A 27,321-nucleotide genomic window follows, 5' to 3' on the forward strand; every position below is an offset into this window, starting at 1 on the left:
ACTGGCAGACAGTCTTTTAAACTAATATCTTGTTGGAAAGGTGACTTAGTCCTGGGAAATGCCATCCAGCCATCCCTGCACCTGCCACCCAAGAATGAGGTCTTTAGTCAAATGTAGACGCCACACAGGGTCATGGTCTCTCGCTAATGCAGCTCCAGGGCAAGGTGAGTCATGGCCAGCAGAACTTTACAACCTCCACACCAGTCACTCACCACATATGCAAATGTATTGATTAGTGATAGAGATTCTGTTCCAAATCACAGCTGTGTCTCATAATTCAACTGACAACTGGGTCATAACATCCATCCTCCAGCTGTACAGGAGCTGCGTGAGATTAAACAACACTCATATTAATCAACTGCCATAGAACACAAGATTGGCTTCCTGGTTGCAACTAACACAAAACTAGCACTTTTCAGTTTTCAATATTGCTGAGAAGAATCCTACACATCGGATGTCTACCAGTATATGTAATTCAGTAGCGCAACCTCACGTTCTTGTACATTCCCAAGATCAAATTTGATTCTGGGGCCATTGAAAATGTAACTAATAACTATTATAAAGCATGGAACAGAAATATGCAACTCAATTTATAAATAAAAGGGCATAAATGCATCCCAAGCTCAAGTCCTTCATTTTCTTTTTTAAATCATGAATTCCTTGTGTACAAACTGAAAATCATCTGTCAATCATAATTATGTAAGATCAATTTACAAGTCGAGTTTGAGTCATTTGTCTGCTTTTGTCAACGCTGCCTTTTATGTAGACCATATACCAAAATGACACTACACAGTACACACTCATGAACACTCACTCAAATACACATTGTTACTGGAAGGTTTTAGACTTTTATTGTGATCCATTTGAAAAAAGGTTTTACAAAAAGTAACATTCAAATTTTACACAAATTCATAAAAAAAAATCAACTTAAAATAAGGTTTTTTGATACAACAATCAGTTAACTAAATAATGGCTTCTATAAACAATGTGAAAATAAGATAATATACATGTAAATGGATGCTACGAACATGGGACAAACCGAGGAAAAGATTACGTTGATAAAAAATAAAAACACATAACATGATTGTTTCCTTTTTCGACTTGGGGGTGACGCCTTGCCAGAATTTAAAACGGTAGAATGGCTATTCCAAATCAAAAGTGATTCCACATGTCTTGGTAGCCAATTGGAATGTTGGGTACATTGACGCTTTAAATTCGGTTCCACGTGATCACACAGAATTTGTTGCATATATTTCCCCCCCCAGTGTTCGTCTCCTTGGCAACGTAGGTTGTTCTGCCGCTGGCCATGAAGAGAACCCTGTGGGACTCCAGGAGATAACCACTCTACGTGTTCTAGTTCTACGCTTAAGAGCCCGCGAGGCTTCATTCAGACAAGACCCAGGCTGGTGAAAGACAGAAAACTGAATATACAATGTGAATTTACAACAAAAGAACATGTGAACAAAAAAAATTGCAAATAAAGACACATTTGACTCAGGAGGGGCAAGTACAACTGACTCGGGAGGGGCAAGTACAACTGACCTGCGTGCTCGTGAGGACAAAATGACAGACGTTCCGTTCAGACAAAACCAGGTACTTAACCCTTTCACTACCAAAGGGTTAACCCTTTCACTGCCACACGGCAAAGGGTTAACCATTTCACTGCGACAATACAGCCCTTTCACTACCAGAAAGGTTAACCTTCTGTAGTGTGGTAGTGAAAGGGTTAAAGAGGGAAGTCGCTCTTGTACAGAGCTACTTGCATCAGTCCAGATCCCGGGGGGGGGGGGGGGTTAGATAGATGGAAAGCCAGGTGCGCCCAACGGATTCCCTCTTGTAATACGAAGGTATATCACACACACACAGCCAGAATTGACCCATCTCAAACCTGCCCTCTTTTCTTGATCCAAGAAAAGAGGGCGGGGCTTAAGATGGGTCAATTGCCCGATATGCCAGCCAGCCACCTACGCGTGCTTGTCGTCACGTCGATTGACCGTAGTCACACATATTGACATGTAATTCACCCTGTGAACTGAGTGGAAAGAATCTCCCAACCTGAGCATGACATAAATTAGAAAAATGGCCGCCCCGTGAATACGGTCGACGGAGCTCCGACAAGCGGGCGTCTTCTGGCGTCACGCAACGTACAAGGAGGTCAGGAATATATACGAAAATCATTCTTACGTCTTAAGCTTTGATTGGTCAGAGCGTCTTTAAAGCGGTATATCTGTATCTACGTCTCTCATCCGTGTTATTTGCATCTTAACGAGGCGCTTCTTGCCGTTTCTCTTCAAAAGAGACGATGCGTTGCACGCCGGCGTTCCGTATTTAAAAGACCACAAGACTGACTCCAGAACAGTTGTACAACAGTTGTCTATGATGGCTTCTGTTCTGGCTTTAACAAAACACTCGGCTCGAGGCAACGTGGCGACGACACGCCTAATAGTGTTGGGTAGAATCGGCGCCTGTGTGTTCTGTACCGTTATTGCATGTTGGAACGAGCACCATGTTTCCTGCGACGGTGCTGACGGTCCTGTGGAGTTGGCCGTGCTGCTTCAAATACAAGGTGTTCACTGAAAGGAACACGCCAACATTTTAGATAGATACCAGTTTCCTCTCTGTGCGTTCAGTAGAAAGCTATCTGGCTGCACGTTAGCCTAGCTTAGCACAATGAAAGGAAGCGGACATGACCGATTAGCCTTCGGGAGAGGTGTTAGTTGGACAATGCCTAGGCTAACCGGCACTGTCCGCTTCCATTCATTGTGCTAAGCTAGGCTAACGTGCAGCCAGATAGCTTTCTACGGAACGTACAGAGAGGAAACTGGTATCCATCTTCTGGTCTCTCTCTGGAGAAGACGATAAGCTAATTTCCCAAAATGTTGGCGTGTTCCTTTAACTCTCAGACCCGCCGCTCACTCGCTCCCTCCCATCGCTCGAGAAGCGGTCAGTCGTCAAGGAGATGCACTTGTTCCCCGTCCCCCTGCTTCCCAAACCCGTCCCGCATTATAACATATATATGTAACCATTCATCATCGTTACCATTTTGACAAACACATCGATCCCCATTTACTGTTACATCAGCCGCAAAAGCTTAAAAAACACATGCACCTCCAGCATTTTATACAAGAGTATGATACAAAATAAGGCATTTCACTGTGTCGAGTTTATGTCGTCGTGTTTGCGAGTGTCTATGCGTGTTTTCCTGTGTTTTTGTGTGTGTGTGTGTGTGTGTGTGTGTGCATGTTTGCGCGTGTGTACATAGCAACCACATTTTAACTGTTTTTTTTTGCCCGCCTATAAAAAGACTGCAAAACGAACATAAAGTCATGATAACTCTTACTTAAAATATATATATTTGTCATATATATTTACGTATATATTCATATGTAAAAAAAGAAAAAAAAAGTAAAGGGGGGAGGGGAGGAGGAGAGAAAAGCCCAAGAGGTCCCTGTGATAGGCCAGTGTTCATAATAAACCACACCCCCCCCGCTCTCATTCCATGACCTCACCGGACACCACAGTGACCAACTGCAAAGGGATCTCCTGATTGCCTACAAGGTTGTGGGTGGTGGCTGGGTGGAGGATGAGCGTGGTCCCGTCGGCGGTGATGAAGCCCTCGCTGGGGGGCGGAGACGAGGTGGCGGCGATCACCCCCTTTTTGTTCTGGTGAGTCTTTATGTGCTTGGCCAGGTGGTCGCTACGCATGAACCTCTTCGAGCACTCCGTGCACACGAACTTCTTCTCCCCTGTTGGGGGAACAGAGGCCGGGGGTTTAAAACAAGCCGTGTGGGATCCCGATGCCACGCTTATTGTCTTGAGGAAATATCAATAATATCATATCCCTATTGTTAGTGTTTTTTTTTTTTTATCCACTTTTTCTCCCATTTTTCTATATTTTCTCCCATCCCAATTTCGTATCATCCAATTCAACCCTCCCCTGTCACGAACGCTGTTTCTTGCCTCCCACAAGCCGGCTGCAATGTGGACTAAGTCATACATAGCACAAGTCCCCTCCGGTACTTGAGGTAACAGCAGTCGCATCTTTTCACCTGCGCAGCTCGATCTCTCAGTGTCGAGGAGTAACGCGTGGGAGGCTCACGCTGCCCCCGACACTTCCTGATTCTACTGCGCAGGCGCACCAACCGACTTGTAGGAGTCGCTTGTTCACAACGTTCGATCCCCACCCTTCAGTTTTCCCTCCCCGTAATACGGCCAATGTGTATTACTGCGGACGACCAGCTAAACTGAAAACAATGTGGAGAGCTGGATTCGAACACGCGAATCCTAGCGTCTCCACACTGGTGGCGAGTGCCTTGCCCACTACACCACCTAGCCGCCCCCTATTGTTAGTGTTAAAGTTGACGTAGAAATGTGAAAAAAAAACTTAAATTCTAAATCCTGCGCGGGGCAACAGCGCCCTCCATCTTACCACCCCGGCTTTTTCTTTTTGAATGCACTTCTCTGATGTTCAACCTTCGTGCCGATTAGGAATGGGTGCGAGTACTCGCCATTTCAACTGAATGAATGGTTTTTAATTAAAAAAGGAACTTGATCATTATTATTTTATTTCTACTTTTTCTTTTTATTATTATCTTTTTCCCCCCTTCTTTTTCCGTTTTTCTCCCATCCCAATGTTAGTCGTTATGCCAATTCCCAATCCCCTTCCTGGTCGTTGCGCACTCTACCCCCTACCGTCGGTTGGGGAGGGCGGAGACTATCACATGCTTCCTCCGACACACGTGTAGCCAGCCCACCTGGCAGCGCGGACTCTCACTGGGAGAGTGTAACGTGTGGAAGGTCACACTACCTCTCCTAGATCCTTCCCTTGCTGTGCAGGCACTCCGACCGAACTGTAGGAGTCGCTGTTTACAACGACCAGGGCCCACCCTCGCCGGGTTTCCCACCCGCTAACACTGCCAATTGTGTTAGTATGGACGGTCGGCCAACCCAGAAGCACCACAGCTGGATTCGATCCCACAGTCTCTGTGGTGGTAGACAGACGCTTAGTCTGCTGCGCTACCCGGCCGCTATTTATAAATTTGTATTTGGTTATTGTATTAAGTATGTCCACTAATGGTTTTTGCCACTGAAATATCGCAATGCGTGAGTTGTTGAAGAAAGACAACAGTGGAGGCCTGAGAGAGTTGGAGAGGAGTAATGCTAATTAATTTTGCGTTGGAATACAGCTAGCTAAAACAGATAACAACGGTTCACTGTCAAAGGAGAGAGGACTTTTGTTGCAGAGTAGAGGTTAATGTCTTTGCATCAGGTAAGAGTTGTATAATAAGCTAATATAACGACCCTCACTTACCAAGAGGCTGACAGAATAATTGTAACGCTAGGGGACTTGTTGGAATAACGTTACACACATCATCCATCTCCTGTCAACACAGTTAAATTAGCATAATAATTATCAGGTTATAAACAATTGCACTGTTGAGCTACTAAGGTAGTGTAAAATGATTCAATAGCTTTATATCATACATTTCAGAGTTAAATGGCAAGTTAAAAGCAGAAGCAGTGAGTGGAGCTGCCATTGTGATTACATTACTACAGTACGTTTGACCTCGCTGCCTACGGTATTCCTGATTTCTTCACGTTTTTGTGAGAACAAACGTTCAGAAGCTTAGTTTTTAAACAGCAATGAACATCTGAACCCTAAAAATGTAATTCGGCCACCAGCCCTAATGCAAATACATGGGCTGTCCAAAGAACTTACAAACAGACTTACTGTATATGGTTCTTCAATGCACTGGTTCAATTATCATATCACAACTATCATAACCACCTAGTGTATTTCTATACTATAAATGAACACTGGCAGATGTGTTAAAGGGGGAATTGGAACACTAGAAATCAAATTAAAGGATCATTAGTGATGCACCGATGTGAAAATTGTGGCCGATACCGAAAACAGATATTAATATTGCTGTTCTGGCCGATACCGATATTTACCGATGTCGATATCTCTGTATAGAAAACACTTTTTATGATAATCAAATGAAGAGCTATTTTCCAAAACGCATTTTTATTTTTTATTTTGTAACTTATTTTCAGAAATGACTGATATTTTTTAACTATTTAAGACCAAAACATGTAAAAATAAAAATAAAAAAATGTATCTACTTTTTCTCCCCATTTTCTATTTTTCTCCGATCCCAATTTTGTATTATCCAATTCTACCCTCCCCTGTCTCGAACGTTGTTAGACCATGCCTCCCACTGGTCGGCTGCAATGTGGACCAAGCCTTGCATCACGTGTCCCCTCCGGTACACGAGGAGGCAGCTGTCGCATCTTTTCACCTGAACAGCGCAACCTCTCAGTGGCGAGGAGTAACGCGTGGGAGGCTCACGCTGCCCCCGTTGCTTCCCGATTCCCTCTGTACAGGCGCAACAACCGACCTGTAGGAGTCGCTGTCCACAACGTCCGATCCCCACCCACCGGCTTTCCCACCCCCTAATACTGCCAATTGTATTAGTATGAACGACCAGCCAAGCCGGAAGCAACGCCGAGAGCTGGGCTCGAACCCAGCATCTCCTGCGTTAGTGGCAAGCGCCTTGCCCACTGCGCCACTTAAAAAAAATTTTTAAATGTTTTTATTTAATTTTTTTTTTTTTTTAAACTTTGACCAGTCAGCTGGTTCTTTTTAGCGTTTATCGCTTTTTCATCGCACTCATACTTGGTCAAGTTCGACCGACAGAAGCAGGCTGAAAGGGTTCAGATGGGGGGGAAAGACACTCTGGGAAAGGCACGGCTGCCGTCCGGGATTCGAACGCGCTCAGCCCCAGATCCGCGCGAGCGCGGTTGTCCACGGCGCTGAAATAGCACTCGCGGTACGTGGTGAGCTACTGGAGCTCCCCTTTATTTAATTTTTAATATCGGCCCTATCTTGATATCAGACCGATACCGATGTGTAAAAAAATTACCATATCGGCCGATATTATATCGTGCATCACTAAGGATCATTCAAAATGAATGAATGAATGAACCATCACTGTGTGTAGCTATAATCATACCTGGTAGGAAAACTATGATGCCCACTTTCTTGCACCAGTGGACAGTTATGAAATCATATAGTTATATGGTAAGCATGCAGTGAAATGCCAGACGTGACACTGTATCCATTGGGGCTGGGACGACACGCTAATGTCTTATTTCAAAACCATACTTGTGCCAATTCGATATGCATGTTCTTTAAGTATTAAATATTGCGATTCTATATTGCGATTTTTATTTTTTTTTTGATCTTTTTCCTCCTCCATTTTCCTCCGATTTTCTCCCATCCCAATGTTAGTCGTATGCCAATTCCCAATCCCTTCCTGGTCGCTGTGCACTTACCCCCCACAGTCAGATCATCTGGGAGAGTGGAGGCTACCACGTGCTTCCTCCGACACACGTCCAGCCAATCACCGCTTCTTTTCACCTGGCAGCGCGGATTCTCATTGAGAGGGCGTAGCGTGTGGGAGGATCACACTATCCCCCTCAGGTCCTATCCGCGCTTAGCAGGCGCCCCGACCGAACTGTAGGAGTCGCTGTTTACAACGACCCGGACCCACCCCGCCAGCTTCTCCCACCCTCTAATACAGCCAATTGTATTAGTGTGAACGGCCAGCCAAGCTGGTGACTATGTTGACTTATTTTAACACTGGACCGTGTTCAATTATAACCTACTTCCAGAGACGAAGCATAGCATGAGTGAGATTTACTTTCCCTCAAGCTTCAGTGTCTGTTGATATTGAGCGCTCTTCTCACCTGTGTGCGTTCTCCTGTGTCTCTGCAGCTCGTCGCTCCTGGTGAACCTCTTGCCACAGAACATCCAGTTGCAGACGAAGGGCCTCTCTCCACTGTGCCAGCGCAGGTGGGCGCGCAGGTGAGACGTCTTGCCGTACACCTTCGCACAGCCTGGAATGTGGCAGATATGCTGCTTCTTCTTACCCGTGCTTGAACCTCTGTGTGTGTTTGTGAGAGAGAGAGAGAGAGAGAGAGAGAGAGAGAGAGAGAGAGAGAGAGAGAGAGAGAGAGAGAGAGAGAGAGAGAGAGAGAGAGAGAGAGAGAGAGAGAGAGAGAGAGAGAGAGAGAGAGAAAGAGAGAAAAGTTGGTTGAGCAAGTAGATTGATCAATAGCTCACAGGATATCACACGTAGTCCGTTTTAGAACGTTTGTTTTTGTTAAGAGCATATTTGTGGTGTACCGTGTGTGTGTGTGAATTTTTTTGATTGTGCATGTATAAATTTAATCTATCATGTAGGGGTGGAACGGTTGACAAAATCGACGGTTCGGTTCGTATCACGGTTTTGGGCTAACGGTTTTCGGTTCGGTTCTATATACGTTGCTTTTTATTTTAAAAAAAATTTAACACTCAAATCTAAACATGCTTCTCATGTTTACACCTGTTCCACCCGTTAGGGTCGGTACCGACCCCAAAATGACATTATGGTCATAAATCAATATTTTTCAGTGTTGCATATTTTTTATTTTTTCATCAAACGTTTTCAAGTATTAACATCACTAACATGTCACAAAAGCATGTAGAATGTATATTATCATCAATACGTTAGTTTAGCAATAGGTTAAAAGTGCCATTAGATCGTTTTAAGTTTTCGATTTTCGATCGCCTATTCCAAGCCGGAAACGGAAATGGAAATCTTGAACCATGGGAATTGTAGTCTTTTTGCGGCCATTTTGTAGAGGACATGCATAGCTGTCGACCAGCGTTGGAATTTTTCCGAACTACACTTCCTGTCAGATACTGTGGGGGTTCAAAGTTCAGCGTATCAATAACTTATGATTCGCGAAAAGCCACAAAAAGTAACGTTTTTGACAAATATTGAAACGCAGTTAGTTTCTCCTCCCTATTGTTAGCATGTAGGAACAATTAGATCTGAAATTAGTTTCAAAACGGTTGCACTGTGGGGAAAATAAAAAAGTACACTAGATTACAGTAGATATCATTATCTGTTCTTATGCACGCCTGGTGATACTAAATCCAAATTGAACTTGGGCATTTGAAAGATAATATATGTATATATATATATAAATGTGCGAATTGGCTATAATAAGGTAATGTATAAGCATCATATTCTACAAAAATATTTCAAATTGCATTGGTCCGGATGGGAGAATTCAGTACTGTATCTACAGAACCTTCGGTTTTATCATCTTGCCTCTATTAAATTTCCTTCGATTTTTTGTACACATGATCTCAAGAGGGTACTGAACGAGATCAGTGGCAGTTTTTTAAGTTTGGTCATTATTATCATGGTGTTATTCACTGTCAAAGATGCAAAGAAAAATCATAATTCATATTCTCCTTTGTTTCATCACAATTTAAGCAAGCCTAGTAATGGACACAATATTTCTGACACTGAATACATTCCCTGAGGTCCATAGATACCAAGAATATGCAAATAGCCCTTGTAGAAGTGGAGCAATATTCCATTTACCTAGGTATATATTTTATGCGGATTTTCACATCGTGTGGAACAGGTTAAATAATATACATACATACAGCATACATCAAACTAACACACACACTGTACGGTTTCCAAACAACAGTGCTCTGTTCATTCTATTTTTAAAATACGTACATTATCTGTCTACATTTATTTAGAATAACATTATTTAAATATTGAGTGCAACTGTAATTCGGTGAGTTGGAATTATCTATTGGCAGGTCCGCAGGGACATTTTAGCATGTGGGACCGTCAGCTCCGGTAACGTTAGGAGTTCATAACATGCAGTGGAAAAGCGGCAATAGTCCCGGTTGGAGTTAGTAAAACACAGTTGTATGTTAGCCTGCTTGGATGTTGAATAAACGCCTATCATTGTCTTTAAACACCCCACCTCTCCCACCCATTTTCTCCTCTGCTAGCTAGTAGCTACGATAACATTTCATTGACCGTATTAGCTGGCGGGCTACCATAGTTAAAACGTGCGTTGTGTTGTACAAACTGCTAACGTTATGGCGGCTATGTTTTTAAAGTCGTAATGAAGATTGATTTATATTGCGCTTGCCATTTACACAAACTGACTAGCACCTGCAGTGCTGCTGCTGCTGCTGCCTGCAGCCAGCGCTCACCTCTCCCGGCTCTGTGCCAAATGAAGTTTTCTTTTTTTATTTGCGCAGCCCCTGAACCGTACGATACACAGACGCCCGAACCGTGGAGGTCGTATCGAACGGTGTACGGTTCTAATGCGTATCGTTCCACCCCTAGTATCATGTAACTTTATCATGAAAAGATATTGCTATTATTATTATATTATTACAGACAATTATTTACAAACATATTATTTAGGGCATATTGTTGATATTGTGATAGGGAACCGGTGAGGGGAACATCTGATCAAGAGATGGGTGCAATGACTCTCCTGAATGTGAACTGATGTGAATGGGAGTAATGGCTAAACAGAAGCAAATGTGGTGAACCGGAGTGTCTGTAGGTTAGCTAACTAGCTAGCTCCATTCCATCCAGCAGACAGATGCTACAGGCTAGCTAACTAGCTAACTCCATGCCATCCAACAGACCGATGCTACAGGCTAGCTAACTAGCTAGCTCCATGCCATCCAGCAGACAGATGCTACAGGCTAGCTACCTAGCTAGCTCCATGCCATCCAACAGACAGATGCTACAGGCTAGCTAACTAGCTAGCTCCATGCCATCCAACAGACAGATGCTACAGGCTAGCTAACTAGCTAGCTCCATGCCATCCAACAGACAGATGCTACAGGCTAGCTTGCTCCATGCCATCCAACAGACTGATGCTACAGGCTAGCTAACTAGCTAGCTCCATGCCATCCAACAGGCAGATGCTACAGGCTAGCTAACTAGCTAGCTCCATGCCATCCAGCAGACAGATGCTACAGGCTAGCTAACTAGCTAGCTCCATGCCATCCAACAGACAGATGCTACAGGCTAGCTAACTAGCTAGCTCCATGCCATCCAGCAGACAGTCAGTACAGGTTAGCTAACTAACTAGCTCCATGCTTTCTTTGAGACCTATTAAAGGGGAACTATCTTATAAATGGCCTTTTTCAGTGTTATGGACTTATATTAATATGATCTATGTCTCTAATTCTCATATTGGCGCATTCTTCCAATTCTCCTCTCACAATATTCACCCTCACTGAACTGAGTCATCTGAAAATGTGATGATTTGTGATGTCAGAAAGACACCGCTGCATGTTAATGTTCAGGCGCCGGCGCCGCGGCGCAGTGGTTTAGGTGGCCAGGCTCAAAACGGCTCGAGATCTTGAGGTAGAAAAATGCTGTTTTTGAGTACTTGATTAGAAATACAAAACAATGAATTAAAAAAAATATATAATTACAGAGGTGTTCCATAAACTCACAGGAATTGTGTAAAAGTGCCAAAATAGTGAAAGAAATAGTAAAATAGTTCCCCTTTAATGTGTCTACCAGTCAAATGGGAAAAGTAACTCAAGTGTAAAGACACCCCACTGTTTCAACCTGTCTTTACCAACTACAGTATTTGTACAAAGGGGGTTTGAGAGGGATGCAAGGGGGGTGTCTGTCTGAGCTCACTGTGCTGGAGCACAACGGTAAGACACAGTAGCAGTGGTTTCACAACTGAGGAGTCATTTATAGCTTTAGCAGAAGACAAACTTATATTCCAACTAATCAATTTATTGATTTAACCTCTACCCTTTTCCCGCCAATAACGTCGTATGACGGGTTTCAAGTTCATGCGAATTCTGCCAATAACGGCGTACGACGTGATTCTGATCATAATTTCATATTTTCGCCATGGTATTCATATTCCACTCAGGGAGCCTTGTCAGATGCTGATGGACTCAGCACAACTCTGCAACGCTTCAATACTGCCACCTGGTGGCTGATCGGCGAGTTGCCAAACCGGAAATGCCTGTTGCAGCTCGGTCCATCCCCTAATTCCGTCAGGCCACTCGTTTTAGCATCCCGGGACTCAATACACACACCGTGGATATGGATCTTTGCCATAACTCAATAATCTACATTATTTGGGCGTGTATTAGTAATATACAAACCGGAAATGGATCGCCTAGATCCCCACCACATAACTGGGATCTGTTTGCTCCACTCTCATCGCCCAATGGTACGAGGAGACTGACATGAGTTTCAGCGTTTTTGTTTATCATTTTCGATACAAACTGCTCTGATCAATATATCACCCATACTACATGAAGCATCTAACGACTATCACGGAATTATAAACGACCCCCCCCCCTCCGTTCACCCGCGCATGATCAGTCATAACCCTTAGGACCATGTACAGTTGACATTTTTAATATAGCTTCGATCGGTATCAAACTGCATTTGATGATCTAATATAATGCATTTGTGCCTATATCTCACGTTCTGGGAAATACTGCAGAAAACGATAAAAAACATATTTATACTCTAGATGGTATTTTCGTATGAATGTGTGAATGAAAAAGTTAAACGTTCCTACATCCTGAACGATAGGTAATCGATGTTGAATGGGCCATAGTAATGTCAATTTAGCAATACAATTTAAAAAGTTATAGCCCTGCAAAGAAGGTGAACATCTCCATAGACTTACAGTACTGGCAGAGAATGGTATAAGATGATCAAAGTGGTGGCAGGGAATGGGTTAAGCCAGAGCCAGATTTTCAGAAAATTCACCTAAAAGTACATACCCAAGTAACTAGAAAATTGCTTCACTTCTACAAGGCCCATTTACATGTTCTTGGTATCTAGGGACATCTATGGATCTCAGGGAATGTATTCCCAGTGTCCGTTACTAGGCTTGAGTAAATTGTAATGAACCAAAAGGAGAATATCAATTTTCTTTTTTCATCTTTGACGGTGAATAACACCATGCAAAAATGTACCACACACATGAGAAATTGCCACTGAGCTCATTCAGCACCTTCTTGAGATCATGTGTACAAAAAATCTAAGCAAATTAATAAAGGGCAGATGGGGGCACCCGAGTGGCGCACCGCATACAGCACTACGGTGCAACACGGCTGACCCAGGTTTGACTCCCGGACCCGGTGATCTTTGCCGAATGTCTTCCCCGGTCTATCTCCCATTCCTCCTCTCTCTCTCTCTCTCTCTCTCCCTCTCTCTACCGGACTGCCCGGTAGCAAAAATCTATAAAAACCTACAAAAACATAACTTGTCCGAAAGGACAAGTAACATTTAATAAAGGGCAGATGGTTAAACAGGAGGTTTTGTAGATACAGTACTGAATTCTGCCATCATTCCGGACACATGCAATTTGAAATATGATTATAGAATGGCCAAGTCACACATCTATGGATCGGGCCAAATCTCCCCTTTCTAATGGCAGAGTTCAAATTATAAATACTTTTTTATAATGTCAATTTATCCACCATTTTTCATCAGATTGCAACGCCGTTTTCTGCTAGACGTTCACAGAAAGGTAGGAAAACTAAATGTGTTCTGCTTTATGGCAATAACATTCAGGTTTGTGGGATATGATCCCGAACAATAAGAGTAAGAAAAAAAGTCACGTTAGAAGTCAGATGATTGACAGGGGCTCGCGTGAGCTGGGAAGTGTAGTTTTTTTGAAATTCTAAAGCCCATCGAAAGCCCAGAGTCTCTTCTCTCAAAAGACTACTCTCAAGTTAGGTTGCACCAAATCCTCGCGTCAATAATCGCCTTTTTCCGACTCGATGCCCTGAGATTTCTATAAACTCATATTTCACTAATGACACTTAAAATCATTGGTAAACAAACGTAGTGCTGAAAATGTACACTTTGACTGCTGTTTTGACTGGGTTAGGGTCTTTACTCTTGGCTACATTTGAAGAAGAAAAAAAACGCAACATTAATTCATACATTCTGTAGAGATGGATTTATGGCGTGATATCAATCTCGTACCGGTCCCTGACCGCTCGGGCTTAAGAGGTTAAGGGTTTAACTAAACAGGCTACATATTGATATTGGTTCATCTTAAAATAACCCCTGACCTGGTTGTAAACTAATGGGTTATGAATGACACGGCAGGTTTCATGACTGTATCGACAAGACGGGCAGAGCCAGAGGAAGACGCAACTCACAACTCCAGTGAAACACAATTACTGCAGACTCACGCGTCGGTCGTGTCCTTGTGACAAAAGTGAAATTTGTGAAATTTGAAATTTTCACAAATGTGAAATAATAAAGTAGCATCTAACTGAAAGTCTAATCTAAAGTGATTTGTAAATTTACTGTTCAAAAAGCTAAGAAGTTGCCTTTGAGAACCAATGGGGCAGGAGCCTATCTCCTGTTTCCGTAGCGTGAGGCAGCTTGATGTACAAGTACACCCCTTGGACATGACGCTAGTATGTCGCAAGGACTTCCCCCCCCAAACCAACCCTTGATGCTGAGTGTCAAGCAGGGAGGCTATGGGTACCATTTTTTAAATAGCCTTTTGTATGACTCGGCCGGGGCTTAAACTCCCAGCCTTCCGAACTCAGGGCGGACACTCTACCCACGAGGCCACTGAGCCGGTAGCTAAGAAGGGGATTAAAAAGAGATGTATTTCTATTGTTGGGGTTAACTTGTGGACCAATGCTGATATACATTTAAGAATGAGTCATTCGCTTTTAGTTTAAAAACATTTTAAAAGATAAAAAGGTTTGTAAATGTATTTTTGAAGATTACAAATGTGAATAATTTTTTTGTAATTTTCTTTTTAGAATACTGTTTTGTTAAGAATATAGGACAGGCGACTCCCGGAGTCAGCATTGCCTTGGCTTGGGCTGATCGCTATACTAACTTGTTTGGCTGGGTTAGGGGGAGGGAAGCCGTGGGTGGGAAACTGGCGTTGTGGACAGCGACGCCTACAGGTCAGGTCTGGGCGCTTGCTCAGTGGAGGCAGGACTCGAGGAAGGCAGCGTGACCTCCCATGCGTTACACATGAGAGCCCTCGCTGCCAGGTGAGAAGAGAGCCACTGGCTGTCGCCGCACGTGTCGGAGGAAGCGTGCGGATACTTCAGGGTTCCCTTGTACCGACCAGTAGGAGAACATGCGCACAACAACCAGGTAGGGGAGGGGGGGAATTGGCACAACGACTAAATTGGGACGGGGAGAAATACAGAGACAAATTGGACTAAGGAAAAAATTTAAAAGAATATAGGACAGGCATGTATAAGCATTATTCTTCAGCCTGTACCAGTCAAATCAAAGATTGTTGAATGATTGTGCATATTGCATTGTGTGTGATGACCAGTGTTGGGACTAACGCGTTACAAAGTAACGTGTTACAGGGTGGCTAGGTGGTGCAGTGGGCAAGGCGCTCACCTCCAATGCTGGAGACGCTGGGTTCGAGCCGAGCTCTCCACATTGCTTTCAGTTTGGCTGGTCGTTCGTACTAATACATTTGGCAGTATTAGGGGGTGGGAAACTGATGGGTGGGGATCGGACGTTGTGGACAGCGACTCCTACAGGTCGGTTGGTACGCCTGCGCAGTAGAATCAGGAAGCGACGGGGGCGGCGTCCCTCCAAAGCGCAGACCCCTGACGCTGAAAGATCGCGCTGTGCAGGTGAAAAGATGAGACGGCTGCTACCTCGAGTACCGGAGGGGACTCGTGCAATGTATGGCTTACACGTCCACATTACAGCCGGCTTGTGGGAGGCAAGAAACAGCGTTCGAGATAGGGGAGGGTTGAATTGGACGATACGAAATTGGGATGGGAGAAAAAGTGGATAAAAAAAGAAAAAGGTAACGTGTTACAGTAACGCCGTTACTTTTGGCAGTAACTAGTACTCCAACGCATTACGCATTACGTAGATTGGTAGCGAGCGATAGCGGGGACACGCTGTGGCCGTGTTTTGTTTACTATACTCTTGACTGTCATGGCAGCGCCCACTACTCGCGTTTTTACACATGGATATTCTCACTATTTCTCTTTTGTCAAGCACAAAGAAAAGAATGTTTTAGTTAAATGTAATTTGTGTTTTGGCTCAAAGATCCCATCTACTGCCCATGCTTCAACGAAGCTAGTAGCTGAGTCTAACGTTAACAGGACTCATCCGAAGCCACTCGCTTTCAGGGATCTAGTTAGCATCACCAGGCGGCACACGGCAAAATGGGACGGAACCCTTTTTCCAACTACTTGGAGAGAGAATATACAAAATGGAAATGAGCTAAAGAAAATGTTTGAGGGGCTGGACTAACGTTACATCTCGACCACCGCATACTTTGGTGAGTTCAGTGATGTGAATGCAAATGAATGGAAACTGTCAAGTTGATGAACAGATTTTGACTGTAAGAATCTGCAAGGGAATCTCATCAATACTAATCAAACAATATAGTCCTTTCATGAACAATCGATATCCTAACCATTCTAACGTTGCAATGCAGGATTGATATCTTAAACAACGTTGCAAGACGGTTATAATGAAACGCTCCGACATCAAGGCTGCTCCTTCAACCTAAGCGGCGCATTTCTTATTACGTCGGGACTCTGGACAACATTTGTGTTTGTGTCAGGTTTGTGTTTGTATAGACCAGGGGTTCCCAAACTTTTCAGGCCGGGACCCAGAAAAGCCAGGCGACCGATTTTTTAAGCCAAATATCACTTCAATCCTATTAAGTTAGTTCAAGTTAGTTATTCATTTATATGTGCTATTTATGAGAGGGCTAACTTGTTGCAAAATAATAATGATAATAATAATAGCCTCATTAAAATACTATTGTTGCTTCGGTTGTTTTCAGCGTTTTATGTGCATAATCTGTTATTTAGTTTGAAATGTTCGTTGAAATAAGTAGATTTTTCGTTTTTGTTTATTTATTAAGTTAATATAAACCCATATAGTCACATTTTAGAATACAATAGAATAGAATTTTAGAATACAACTAGAAACACTGTCCTGGCCTGCTTCTAAGTTCAGTGGCCTGACAAAAAAAATATATAAATAAAATATATAAAATATATATATATATTTTTTTTTTTTGGGAAATCATCTCGCGGCCCTCCCGTGGCTGCTCGCGGCCCACCTTTGGGTCGCGACCCCGACTTTGGGAACCACTGGTTATAGACCACATTGCTTAGCAGAGTTCAGTGATGTGAATGCAAATTAATGGAAACTGTTGATCACCAGAATCTTTTTTTTTCTTCAAGTAACTAAATAGATACTTTTCACAGTAACGCATTACTTTTGGGTGTAAGTAACTAGTAAAGTAACTGAGTTACTTTTGAAATGAAGTAACTAGTAAAGTAACTGAGTTACTATTTTTCAGTAACTAGCATAACACTGGTGATGACTGAATAAAACTACTACTACTACTACTAGTTTACACCAAGAGGCTACGACGGTGTTGTTTCCACCTCGTTACACGTGCGAACATGCCTGTGTGTGTGTGTGTGTGTGTGTGTGTTTCGGCAGACCGACCTTCCTCCGGACTCTTTGCAGTTGGGACAGGTGCAGGCCACCCTGCGGAGCCTCTTGCCCTCCCCCATGGACGAGCCCATGTCCTCGTCTCCCAGCTGCACCCGCAGGTTGGACAAGTCGTTGGGGTTCAGGGTGGAGTCTCCGCTCAGCTGCCACTCCTCAGAGTCAGGCTCCTCCTTGATCTGGATGTCTGGGGAGAACGGGGACACAAAGCGTTCGTCGTTGACACCGAGCGCATGCAAAGTGCCATACATGTGAGCCGCCTCTAGTGGCCACTGTCGGTCCACGAGGCAAGTATATCTTCTGAAATAATCAGGGGTAAAACATTCCTATCGTTCTCCACTGACTTTGTATTGCGTGACAGTTGCGCTGTCAGATGGCAAACGTTTTTTTTTTTTTGTTCTGGCAACATATTTTGGGTAAATATGCCTTGTTTTATAAATGTGTATTGATAACAGTGCTGTAATAAAATGTTCTAATAAATATGCATGATCAAGTTCCACAACGTTTTGATATTCCTTAATTCCACGTTAAAATTACGCAATACATTAATTAAGTGTGGGGTCGCCAAAAGAAATCCTAAATAAAATGGGGTTGTGGTATAAAAAGGTTTGAGAACCCCTGGTCTATAACAACGTGTGCAGCAAGTTACTGGTAAGCATTAAAAGATCAATCAGAAAGCTATAGCCGCCCTACAGTATTATGTTTGCAAGTGTCTTAGCTAACTAGCTTGCCAACAACACATAGCTAACATTAGCCTGCTAACAGCTAACCCATCGTCATTTTAGTTCCAAGCTATTTTTGCCATAAACGCTACTTTTCCTCCCTCCTGTAGTTTGTCTAACCTGGAGATAAATGACAGTATATTGAGGGGCGGCTAGGTGGTGTAGTGGGCAAGGCGCTCGCCACGAATGACGGAGACGCTGGGCTTGCCTGTTCGAGCCCAGCGTGCCACATTGCTTTCAGTTTAGCTGGTCGTCCGTACTAATACACATTGGCCGTATTAGGGGGTGGGAAACTGATGGGTGGGGATCGGGCGTTGTGGACAGCGACTCCTACAGGTCGGTTGGTGCGCCTGCGCAGTAGAATCAGGAAGTGTCGGGGGCAGCGTGAGCCTCCCACGCGTTACTCCTCGCCACTGAGAGATCGAGCTACGCAGGTGAAAAGATGCGACTGCTGTTACCTCAAGTACCGGAGGGGACTTGTGCTATGTATGACTTAGTCCACATTGCAGCCGGCTTGTGGGAGGCAAGAAACAGCGTTCGTGACAGGGGAGGGTTGAATTGGATGATACGAAATTGGGATGGGAGAAAAAAAATATAGAAAATGGGAGAAAAAGTGGATAAAAAGAAAAATGACAGTATATCGTTTGTCTAACCTGGAGATATTGACATATTGTTTGTCTAACCTGGAGATATTGACATATTGTTTGTTTGACCTGGAGATATTGACATATTGTTTGTCTGACCTGGAGATATTGACATATTGTTTGTCTGACCTGGAGATATTGACATATTGTTTGTCTGACCTGGAGATATTGACATATTGTTTGTCTGACCTGGAGATATTGACAGTATATTGTTAGTCTGACCTGGAGATATTGACATATTGTTTGTCTGACCTGGAGATATTGACATATTGTTTGTCTGACCTGGAGATATTGACAGTATATTGTTAGTCTGACCTGGAGATATTGACATATTGTTTGTCTGACCTGGAGATATTGACAGTATATTGTTAGTCTGACCTGGAGATATCGACAGTATATTGTTAGTCAATAGACCTTGCTCTCTGGTCGACACAGGATGCTACACTAATCCTTCGACATGCCATGTCATGTTTTTAACTATAGCATGTCGTTAGGTTTCCCTCCTTGGTTACATATTACTGCTCCGATCGCTTCTCCTCCAGAAGGCGTGGATTTCAGAACATGACCCGTTGCACTCCAATTCATCCTTACGTACAGCGAGACAAACATGTTCCTGCCGTCACACGAAATGGTAAATGGCTGCATATATATAGAGCTTTTATCAAAAGCGCTTTACAATTTTGTTCCTCACATTCACCCATTCAGTCACACACCGACGGCGGAGGCAACCATGCAAGGTGCCAACCTGCTCATCGGGAGCAATTAGGGGTTAAAATGTCTTGCTCAAGGACACTTCGACAACACGCTGCCCGGGAATTGAACCGGGAACCTTTCCGATTACCAGACGACTGCTCTACATCCTGAGCCACTGTCGCCCCAGTGAAAGCGGTGCATCTCTCAAACCTCTACATTTTCAGGATAAAAAGTATAGTATATATAGAATAGCTTTTGAATGCGTTCCACGGCCCCTCAGATTGTGATTTTTACTCAACCCATGGGGGTCGAGGGAAATGACAGTTGTGATCAGAGGATCAAGTAAAGAGGGCGGGTTTGAGCTGGGTCAATTCATGTGGGGCGGGGGCAGATCCCTTACCAGCTGGACTAGAGACATCGTCTCGTGAGTACTGCACTGTAGTGTGCGGCATAGAGTTAACAGTGACGGTCTGGAGGTTTGGCAGGCTGATGTGTCCTCCCTGTCCAAGCGGAAGGGTCTGGATCGGGGCGAGGGTCAGCTGCTGGTTCTGGCCCTGGGGCAACTGGAGACCCTGGAGGGACTGGACACCCTGAACCTGGGGAGGGAGGGAGGGAGGGAGAGAGGGAGAGGGGGAGAGAGGGAGAGAGAGAGAGAGAGAGAGAGAGAGAACACACAGGGTTATAACAGGCTCAACACAAAGAGCAAACAAGTAGCACTTTCTAGGCAGTGTTTTCTTACAGGGGAAGGGGGGGGGGGGATCACTGGTCACACTTCTACCCTCATACCTGGAAGGTCTGCCATTGGATCTGTCCGGTGGCACTGACCGTCTGGGCCTGGATGAGGAAGGTCCCGGGGTTGACCAGCTGCACGCTCTGTAGAGTCTGGCTCAGGTCCTGCCCCTGGTCCCCCGACAGCTGCAGCAGGGGCTGAGACAGAGACAGAGCGGAGGTCGACACCTGCAGTGGAGAGCAGTGAACGAAGCTGGAGGAGCTCTAACGAGCAGAGATGTAACCAGACGTCAACAGAGATCGCGTCATTTGATGAACAAAATAGAACTCAACTATGGAGGCTCTGTCGAATATGAATTATAACAACGCGCAAGTCACCGGCGAAATGACGATATGTCATTTAATAAACAAAATACAATTCAGCCATAGAAGCTCTAACAAGTAGAGATGACGATGCGTTAACCGGTAGATGTTCCGTGCACACTAACACAATGTCAGATGAGGTTACAACGCCATGACGACGTGTTAAAACATGTGGATCTAAACAGATAAGCCCCAGGGGCTGTTTACATAAGGCATTCTCACCTGGATCTGCTGCAGGTGGTTGTGCGAGTTGAAGTTATCTGAGGAGGAGGGGTCAGAGACACCCGCGGACACGGCTGTTGCTTGCGTCAGAACGCCCGTGCCGTCGATGGTTTCCGGTAGCTGGGAGGAGGCGACGGTGGTAGTGGTCGTTGGCACGTAGAGCTCTTGGTTAGCGCTAGCATCACTAACCGTCACTAGTGAATGTTTGGCTCCGCCGTCCTGACCGTGGTTCTCTAATGATTGGCCACCCATGATCAGCTGACCGTCAGCGATCACCCCTGTGACACCAGTTGATATGGGGACCGTATGACCCGTCAGCCCTAACGACTCCAGATCGACACTGTTTATTGGGACGAAGGTTATATTGCCAGGTAAGCCACTATATGCCCCGCCGTGCAACGGAAGACCCTGGATCGACTGCACGTGTCCTGCCTGCGTCAGGAGGTCTGCGGTCGTCGCCGTGGAGAGGCTGATTCCAAGGTTGCCGTGGCTACCGTCGTGAATGAGCTGGATCTGTCCTGTGCCATCATCCATGTGTGTTGAGAATGACAGTGTTCCATCTGCATTTTGGATCTGGGGGATGACCTGGTGGGGAAGAGAAACATCTGGTCAGAACCTCTGTAACCTAACCCAGTAAACAACCCTAACCCTGTCTGGTCAGCACCTCTGTAACCTAACCCAGTAAACAACCCTAACCCTGTCTGGTCAGAAGCACCTCTGTACCCTAACCCAGTAAACAACCCTAACCCTGTCTAGTCAGCACCTCTGTAACCTAACCCAGTACACAACGACCCTAACCCTGTCTGGTCAGAAGCACCTCTGTAACCTAACCCAGTAAACAACAACCCTAACCCTGTCTGGTCAGAAGCACCTCTGTAACCTAACCCAGTAAACAACAACCCTAACCCTGTCTGGTCAGAAGCACCTCTGTAACCTAACCCAGTAAACAACAACCCTAACCCTGTCTGGTCAGAAGCACCTCTGTACCCTAACCCAGTAAACAACCCTAACCCTGTCTGGTCAGCACCTCTATAGGGAGGTGTAGTGGTTGGTTACGTCATTGTTGTTTCCCGCGTGGTCCACCCCTCTTGAAATTGCAATGTATTTCCAATGGACACATTTCTAAATCGTCTGGCTTAAAACAAATAAAGCATGAACATTGGCATGGTGTACCTTTCTGTGTATTCATCCACAATCTATAGCTCAACATGAAAAAAATCACAATTAATCGTAAAGCTAGCAAAATAACAATGTTTATGTTTTCGTTCACTACACTTCACTCTGGCGCTGCTGACTGACGTTAACGTTAGCTTAGTATCAGCGCAACTGTCAATGGCTGTGACGTGTGAAAAATGGAAAGCTTTCCAATGTTCATGAGGCAGAATTATTACAATAGCCGATAATACATTTTCCCAATGATAAATCCCTATACGGGTGGACCGCACGGGAGACTAAAGTGACGTCAGATTGGTCAGACTACACCCCCCTATATAACCCAGTACACAACAACTCTAACCCTGTCTAGTAGTAGTCATCACCACTGTAACCTAACCCAGTACACAACCCTAAACCTGTCTAGTCAACAGCTCTGTAACCTAACCCAGTTTATACAATGGCATGCAAATTTCTCGATTCTGATTGGCTGAAACAGTCAAGTTAGACGTCGTTATTTATCACACACGCTCGTGATCCCAGAACCCGCCCACAACCGAATTACAATCACTCCGCCATTCGTGGTTTTAGGAATGAAACCAAGATGGCAGACAATAATCTTTATGAATGGATGTATTGATAGCATCATAACGACTCATTCAAAAACGATTCTGTCACATGGAATATGTTAGTTGTTTACACAATGTTGGATTATGTAATTGGTTGGTCATGACTCATTGTTAAACAAAATATAAATCGTGCGAAGTGTGTTAGATGCCATTCGTCAAAAGGACACTCATTCCACTGTTAATAAAATGTTCAATCAATCAATCAATCATTCGAATAACACACGCTCACTTCACTGTTAGACGGCATGCTTTGAAGCCTTGTTGTTTCGAACTGGTTATGCTTTGGCCCTCTTTCGAAGTCGGTTATGCTTAGAGTTTATCTTTAGAGCAGGGCGATAGACCACCAGCCCTGATTCCAAACTCTAAGCATAACCGACTTCAAAAGAGGGCCAAAGCATAACCAGTTCGAAACAAGGCGGACATTAATAAAAATGTCAATCAATCAATCAATCATTCCAATAACACACGCTCACTTCATTCTTAGATGGCATGCTTTGAAACAGCGCACCTCCGAGCTGCTTCTATAGAAAGTAGGTTAAAAAAAAAAGGAGACGTTGCCAAATTCTCTCTTTTTTTTTACCTACTTTTTCTGCGGATGGTTGTGAATAAATCTCCATTATGCTTCAATTAATGTGTGTTTATTGTATAGCAATAAGGTTGGATGAATTCTAGGGCTGTACCGAATGTCATTTTTTAACATTCGAAGCTTCGATTGAAGTATTCGAACGAAGCTTGGAATGTCTATAAAAAAAATTACTTCAAAAGATTTTTTTTTTTTTTAACTAAATCCTCAATTTTAATAAAGTGATTAATCTGATTCATTAGTAGTTTTCTTTTATTAAATCAACTTTCTTTAATGAATATAACTCATCAGTTTCATCAACAATCCAATAAGGGCACGGTTGGTATGAAAGTGATGGTGACGTCTTATGTATAATATTAGTGTAGCCAAAAAAAGAAAAAGATAGAAGAAAAGAAAAGAAAAGGAAAAAAGATTTTTTTTTTATTTAATTTTTTTTATTAAAAATTAAAAATTCGAATGTTGATTTAGAATTCAAATGTCAACATTATGATCGAAGCTTCGAAGCATTCGGTACAGCCCTAATGAATTCGGCAATTGTATGTAAGCACTGTTTATCTGTAATACAATTTTCAATCAATCAATCCAATAAGATAAGATAAGATATTCCTTTATTGATCCCCTTGGGGAAATTCAGGCATCATAGCAGCATGGGGGAAGGGGGGGTACATGTAGTAAAAACAACACGACAAGCAGTGTAAACACGCTCACTTCCAGATGGCATGCCTTGAAACAGCGCACCTCCGAGCTGCTTCTACACACGGAGGCAACTTCTCTTTTTTTTTTGAACTATTTCTGCATATGGTTGTCAATAAATCTTCAATTAATGTGTTTATTGTATAGCAATAAGGTTGGATGAATGCGCCAATTGTATAAAAGCCATTACACCACTTAGTATACCATCCAGTATACAACAAATTAACCATGTCAGTCCAGTCAGCCAGTGGTGCACTTAAGACTTGAATAGGCATTTCATACCATTTAGAATGTAAACAGGATACCTGATCCAAAGTACACAACCTCTCCTGTCTTAAGCAAACAATTTGCACATCATTCCAACTTGCAATCTTAAGGCGACATTTGAAGAAATCGCTCATCTCAAAACCTAAAAAGGAGTTATGTGGTTCTTTGTCTGAAAGGATTTAACAAGCGTCTCTTAACTCTTTCTGTGCCAAAAACGACTATACTCGTGTTTCATCGCCAACGCTTGAGCGCCAAAAACGAGTATACTCGTTTTTAGATCCTTTGATATTTTTCCTTTGATCTCCGTTATAAACACCCTGCCGAAGTTCCCTGGCACAGCTGCCTATGTTGGAATTGCAATAGAATAGAATAGAAATACTTTAATTATCCCGAGGGGAATTTGACGATCGAATCCCGCCTACTGAGTTACCTCCGACTGCTTCCGCCTCGGACTGTGGATCAGGACATAACAATCGGCCGGAGATTCAGTGCCTCAGAACTATTATTTCCCGTATGGTAGCCATGCCCAATATACACGAGTAATGGCGATCGCCATGGGACGACTAGGATTTATAAATTTTGGAGTACCTTCTGACTGAGGTATGGTCTATCTTAGGTAACCTGCTGGTATTTTTTTTACCTAAAACATGCTTCTGTACCGATCACAGTGTCGTATCTTACCGGACCTAAAACATGCTTTTGGTAACTATCACAGTTTCGAGTTAAAACAACCCCCCCCCCCCCTTGATGATTTTGTGAAGACACATGTTTGGAAGTATTCAGAGTTTTCAGGCGAGCAACCCGAACGATTTGGGCATAATGCATTGAACGTGTCATATCTCGCTATCTATGAAAAAAGACTGGATTATTTTGGAAAGGGGCGATGTTTAGCATGGAATAGCGCACAAACTACAGTATGTAGAAATGAACTGGTTAGTGAGTGTTGGACTACTGGTTAGTGAGCCATACTATTGTCTCCATAGCTATAATACAGAACACACAATGGGTCCGCAAACATCGCTAAAATGTTCAATAACGCTGGCGCCATCGAGTAGAGATGGGAAAACAGTGTGGCGGTCATGGAGTTATGGCAGAGTATATAGCTTTCAAATAAATGATGCTGTCACCCAACACTAGCTACTTTCATCGACAAAATGATGCATGAAAAAGAACACCCATATTCCACCATCAATAGTTAAATGAAAATATATTTATTCTAAACAACCCAGCTACACTTAAGCCGTTTGATCATCATAAGCTCAGTCCCTTTGGGAGAGGGAGGTACGGGCATTAAACTGTACTAGCGGTGTCCTACCTAGGTCACATGGAAAGCAACATTCTATGACGACACTGAGAAATATCTTGACTCGTGAAAAACATTTTGGGAGGTATTTCCACAATTAAAGCCTTGCATCTTTATTAAGAACAGGTGTGACTGTGTGTGTGTGTGTGTGTGTTTTTGTCTGTTTTGTTTACGGAGGAGTCTCTACTACCTGGTACTGGATGCCAGACAAGCCGTTGGCAGAGCCGTCGTTCCCAGACGCTGTGACATAGATAGGCTGGTTGGGAAGGCTCCCAATTTGCACATACTGTCCATTGGATGTGACAATTCCCGAGTTTGGAATGTGAACGACTCCATGGTCTTCCTTGCCAGTAGAGACTGGGGTTAACACCTCCCATCGGTCTGAACCGGTTAGCTGAATGGCTGACATATCTGTTGTCTGAGAACAAAAAATGAATACACAAAGAGGACATGAGAACACACACAATAGCTCCTAAATCCCAAAGGAAGTCATTATTCCAAGACAGGAGAGCAACTTAATAACTCAAGAGACTGTGATCAAAGGAAAAAAACACAACCAGTCTGCGCTTACTGTCTTAAAACAGTTGAAGGTGGGTTTTGAACATATTACCGATACATCAAAGCCTAAATCACATGCTGTAGAGTTATGGGGATGCACAAGCTGTAGCGTTATTATGGGGATGCACAAGCTGTAGCGTTATTATGGGGATGCACAAGCAACACATCGAGAAAGGGAGGCACAACAAGCTACATTTGTGGGGAAAAGGGATCGATTCCTGGCCAGCATCAGCATGCTACACCACAAAGATACACAGCCAGATTCACCCCCCAGTAGCCCTCTGCATAGAAATGATCCAACGCAGCGGTGTGGTGGGGGATGGGTGACTGACTATTATACTGTAGAGGTGGAATGCGATCCGTTATGATTATTATCGGACGTTATCCACTTCTACAATTGGATTGTAGTAGATGGATCGCCTCCAGTCCAGCCCATCACGGTACGTGTACACGGGGCTCTATATCTTCCAGCCTGACCGGAGTGACTCCTGACTCCAGCAGCGTCCTCCCCACTATGGGCGGGTGTTAGCGGGGTAAAGTGGGTGGCCGTTATTGAGGGGAACACAGGAAGTGTACGGCGCTTTCACCCCATGCATCAAATTTTTCAAAACGTGTGAACTTCATGCTCTCCAAAAACATCCAGCAAAATCATGGATCGAGGGGGGAAAGGCTGAAACGACGAGCTTTAAAATGTCGGCTACCTGTGTTTCCGCTCCGCCGTGTTGCTGCAGAAACTCGCTCTGACTGCTGTCCACGTCCGCGGACGCCATTTCTCCTTGTTTGTTTCTAAAGGGCTGCTCTGGAAACTGAGCAAAAACTCTTGTCAATCTTCAACTCTTTGCCGCCCAGAAACGCTCGCAAAGCATCCCCACTCGTCGGTCCAAGTGGAGTCGACTGCGAAACTCAACTTCGCGCGGACGATTCCGATGCGATGTTGGGGCTCAGATCGAGTGTTTACTTTGTCAACTCGCTAGCCGAGTTAGCTCACCATGTCTAGCTACCACTGGGGCTCTGGCAGGAACAGATTAAAAGACGTAGCTTCATTCGCTCACTAAATAGGTCGCACAAACTCACCGATTAGTTGTATGCGTCGATGCGGCTAAGTGTTACGTAGCAGTCATGGTGTGAGTGGTGGTAATCGGTGGATAATCTGATCAACTAAACTCCGAACATGATTATTTTATCAAAGGCGGGCTCTAGTGTTGATCGGTGAATTCGGGTCGATTTTTTTTTCTATTTTGATTGACGGTGCGGGAAACACAAAAAGGTGGGACTAACAGGCATGACCGTCAGATTTGCATCACGTTACAGGAAGTCCCGCCCGTTCTTCTCTCACGCGATTGGTCCGTCGGAGGGTTGAGTGAGACGTCTATGGCCAGCGGACGTGTCAGTCT

The 27,321-nt window shown here is 44.0% G+C and overlaps 1 protein-coding gene across 4 annotated transcripts; it reads right to left on the minus strand.

Moving 5' to 3' along the window:
* Nucleotides 1-837: 837 nt before the first annotated feature.
* sp3b (Sp3b transcription factor) lies at nucleotides 838-27,141 on the minus strand. 4 transcript variants are annotated; one of them, XM_084309997.1, is made up of 8 exons: nucleotides 27,002-27,141; nucleotides 25,560-25,787; nucleotides 20,743-21,327; nucleotides 20,215-20,421; nucleotides 19,829-20,024; nucleotides 17,367-17,556; nucleotides 7,753-7,949; nucleotides 838-3,746 (listed from the first exon to the last, which is right to left on the minus strand). In XM_084309997.1, the coding sequence occupies exons 2-8, from the start codon at nucleotides 25,776-25,778 to the stop codon at nucleotides 3,493-3,495; spliced, it is 1,848 nt and encodes a 615-aa protein (XP_084166123.1). In that variant the 5' UTR covers nucleotides 25,779-25,787; nucleotides 27,002-27,141; the 3' UTR covers nucleotides 838-3,492. The 4 variants fall into 4 exon arrangements, with proteins under 4 accessions (XP_084166123.1, XP_084166122.1, XP_084166121.1 ...); XM_084309996.1 differs by having other exon boundaries at nucleotides 20,215-20,355; nucleotides 26,629-27,141; XM_084309995.1 differs by having other exon boundaries at nucleotides 20,215-20,385; nucleotides 26,629-27,141.
* Nucleotides 27,142-27,321: the final 180 nt, after the last annotated feature.

This window comes from Notolepis coatsorum (assembly GCF_963971535.1).
Source record: "Notolepis coatsorum genome assembly, chromosome: 3".
Lineage (NCBI taxonomy): Eukaryota > Metazoa > Chordata > Actinopteri > Aulopiformes > Paralepididae > Notolepis > Notolepis coatsorum.

What these genes read in the sequence shown, in the direction of transcription:
- sp3b (XM_084309994.1), bottom strand. Translation starts at nt 26,697, where the DNA reads ATGGCGTCCGCGGACGTGGACAGCAGTCAGAGCGAGTTTCTGCAGCAA. An exon ending in TGTCTGGCATCCAGTACCAG is followed by an intron (nt 21,328 to 25,559) that starts GTAGTAGAGACT and finishes CTTCCCCACCAG; the next exon opens with GTCATCCCCCAGATCCAAAA. An exon ending in ACACAGGAGAACGCACACAG is followed by an intron (nt 3,747 to 7,752) that starts GTGAGAAGAGCG and finishes TTCCCCCAACAG; the next exon opens with GGGAGAAGAAGTTCGTGTGC.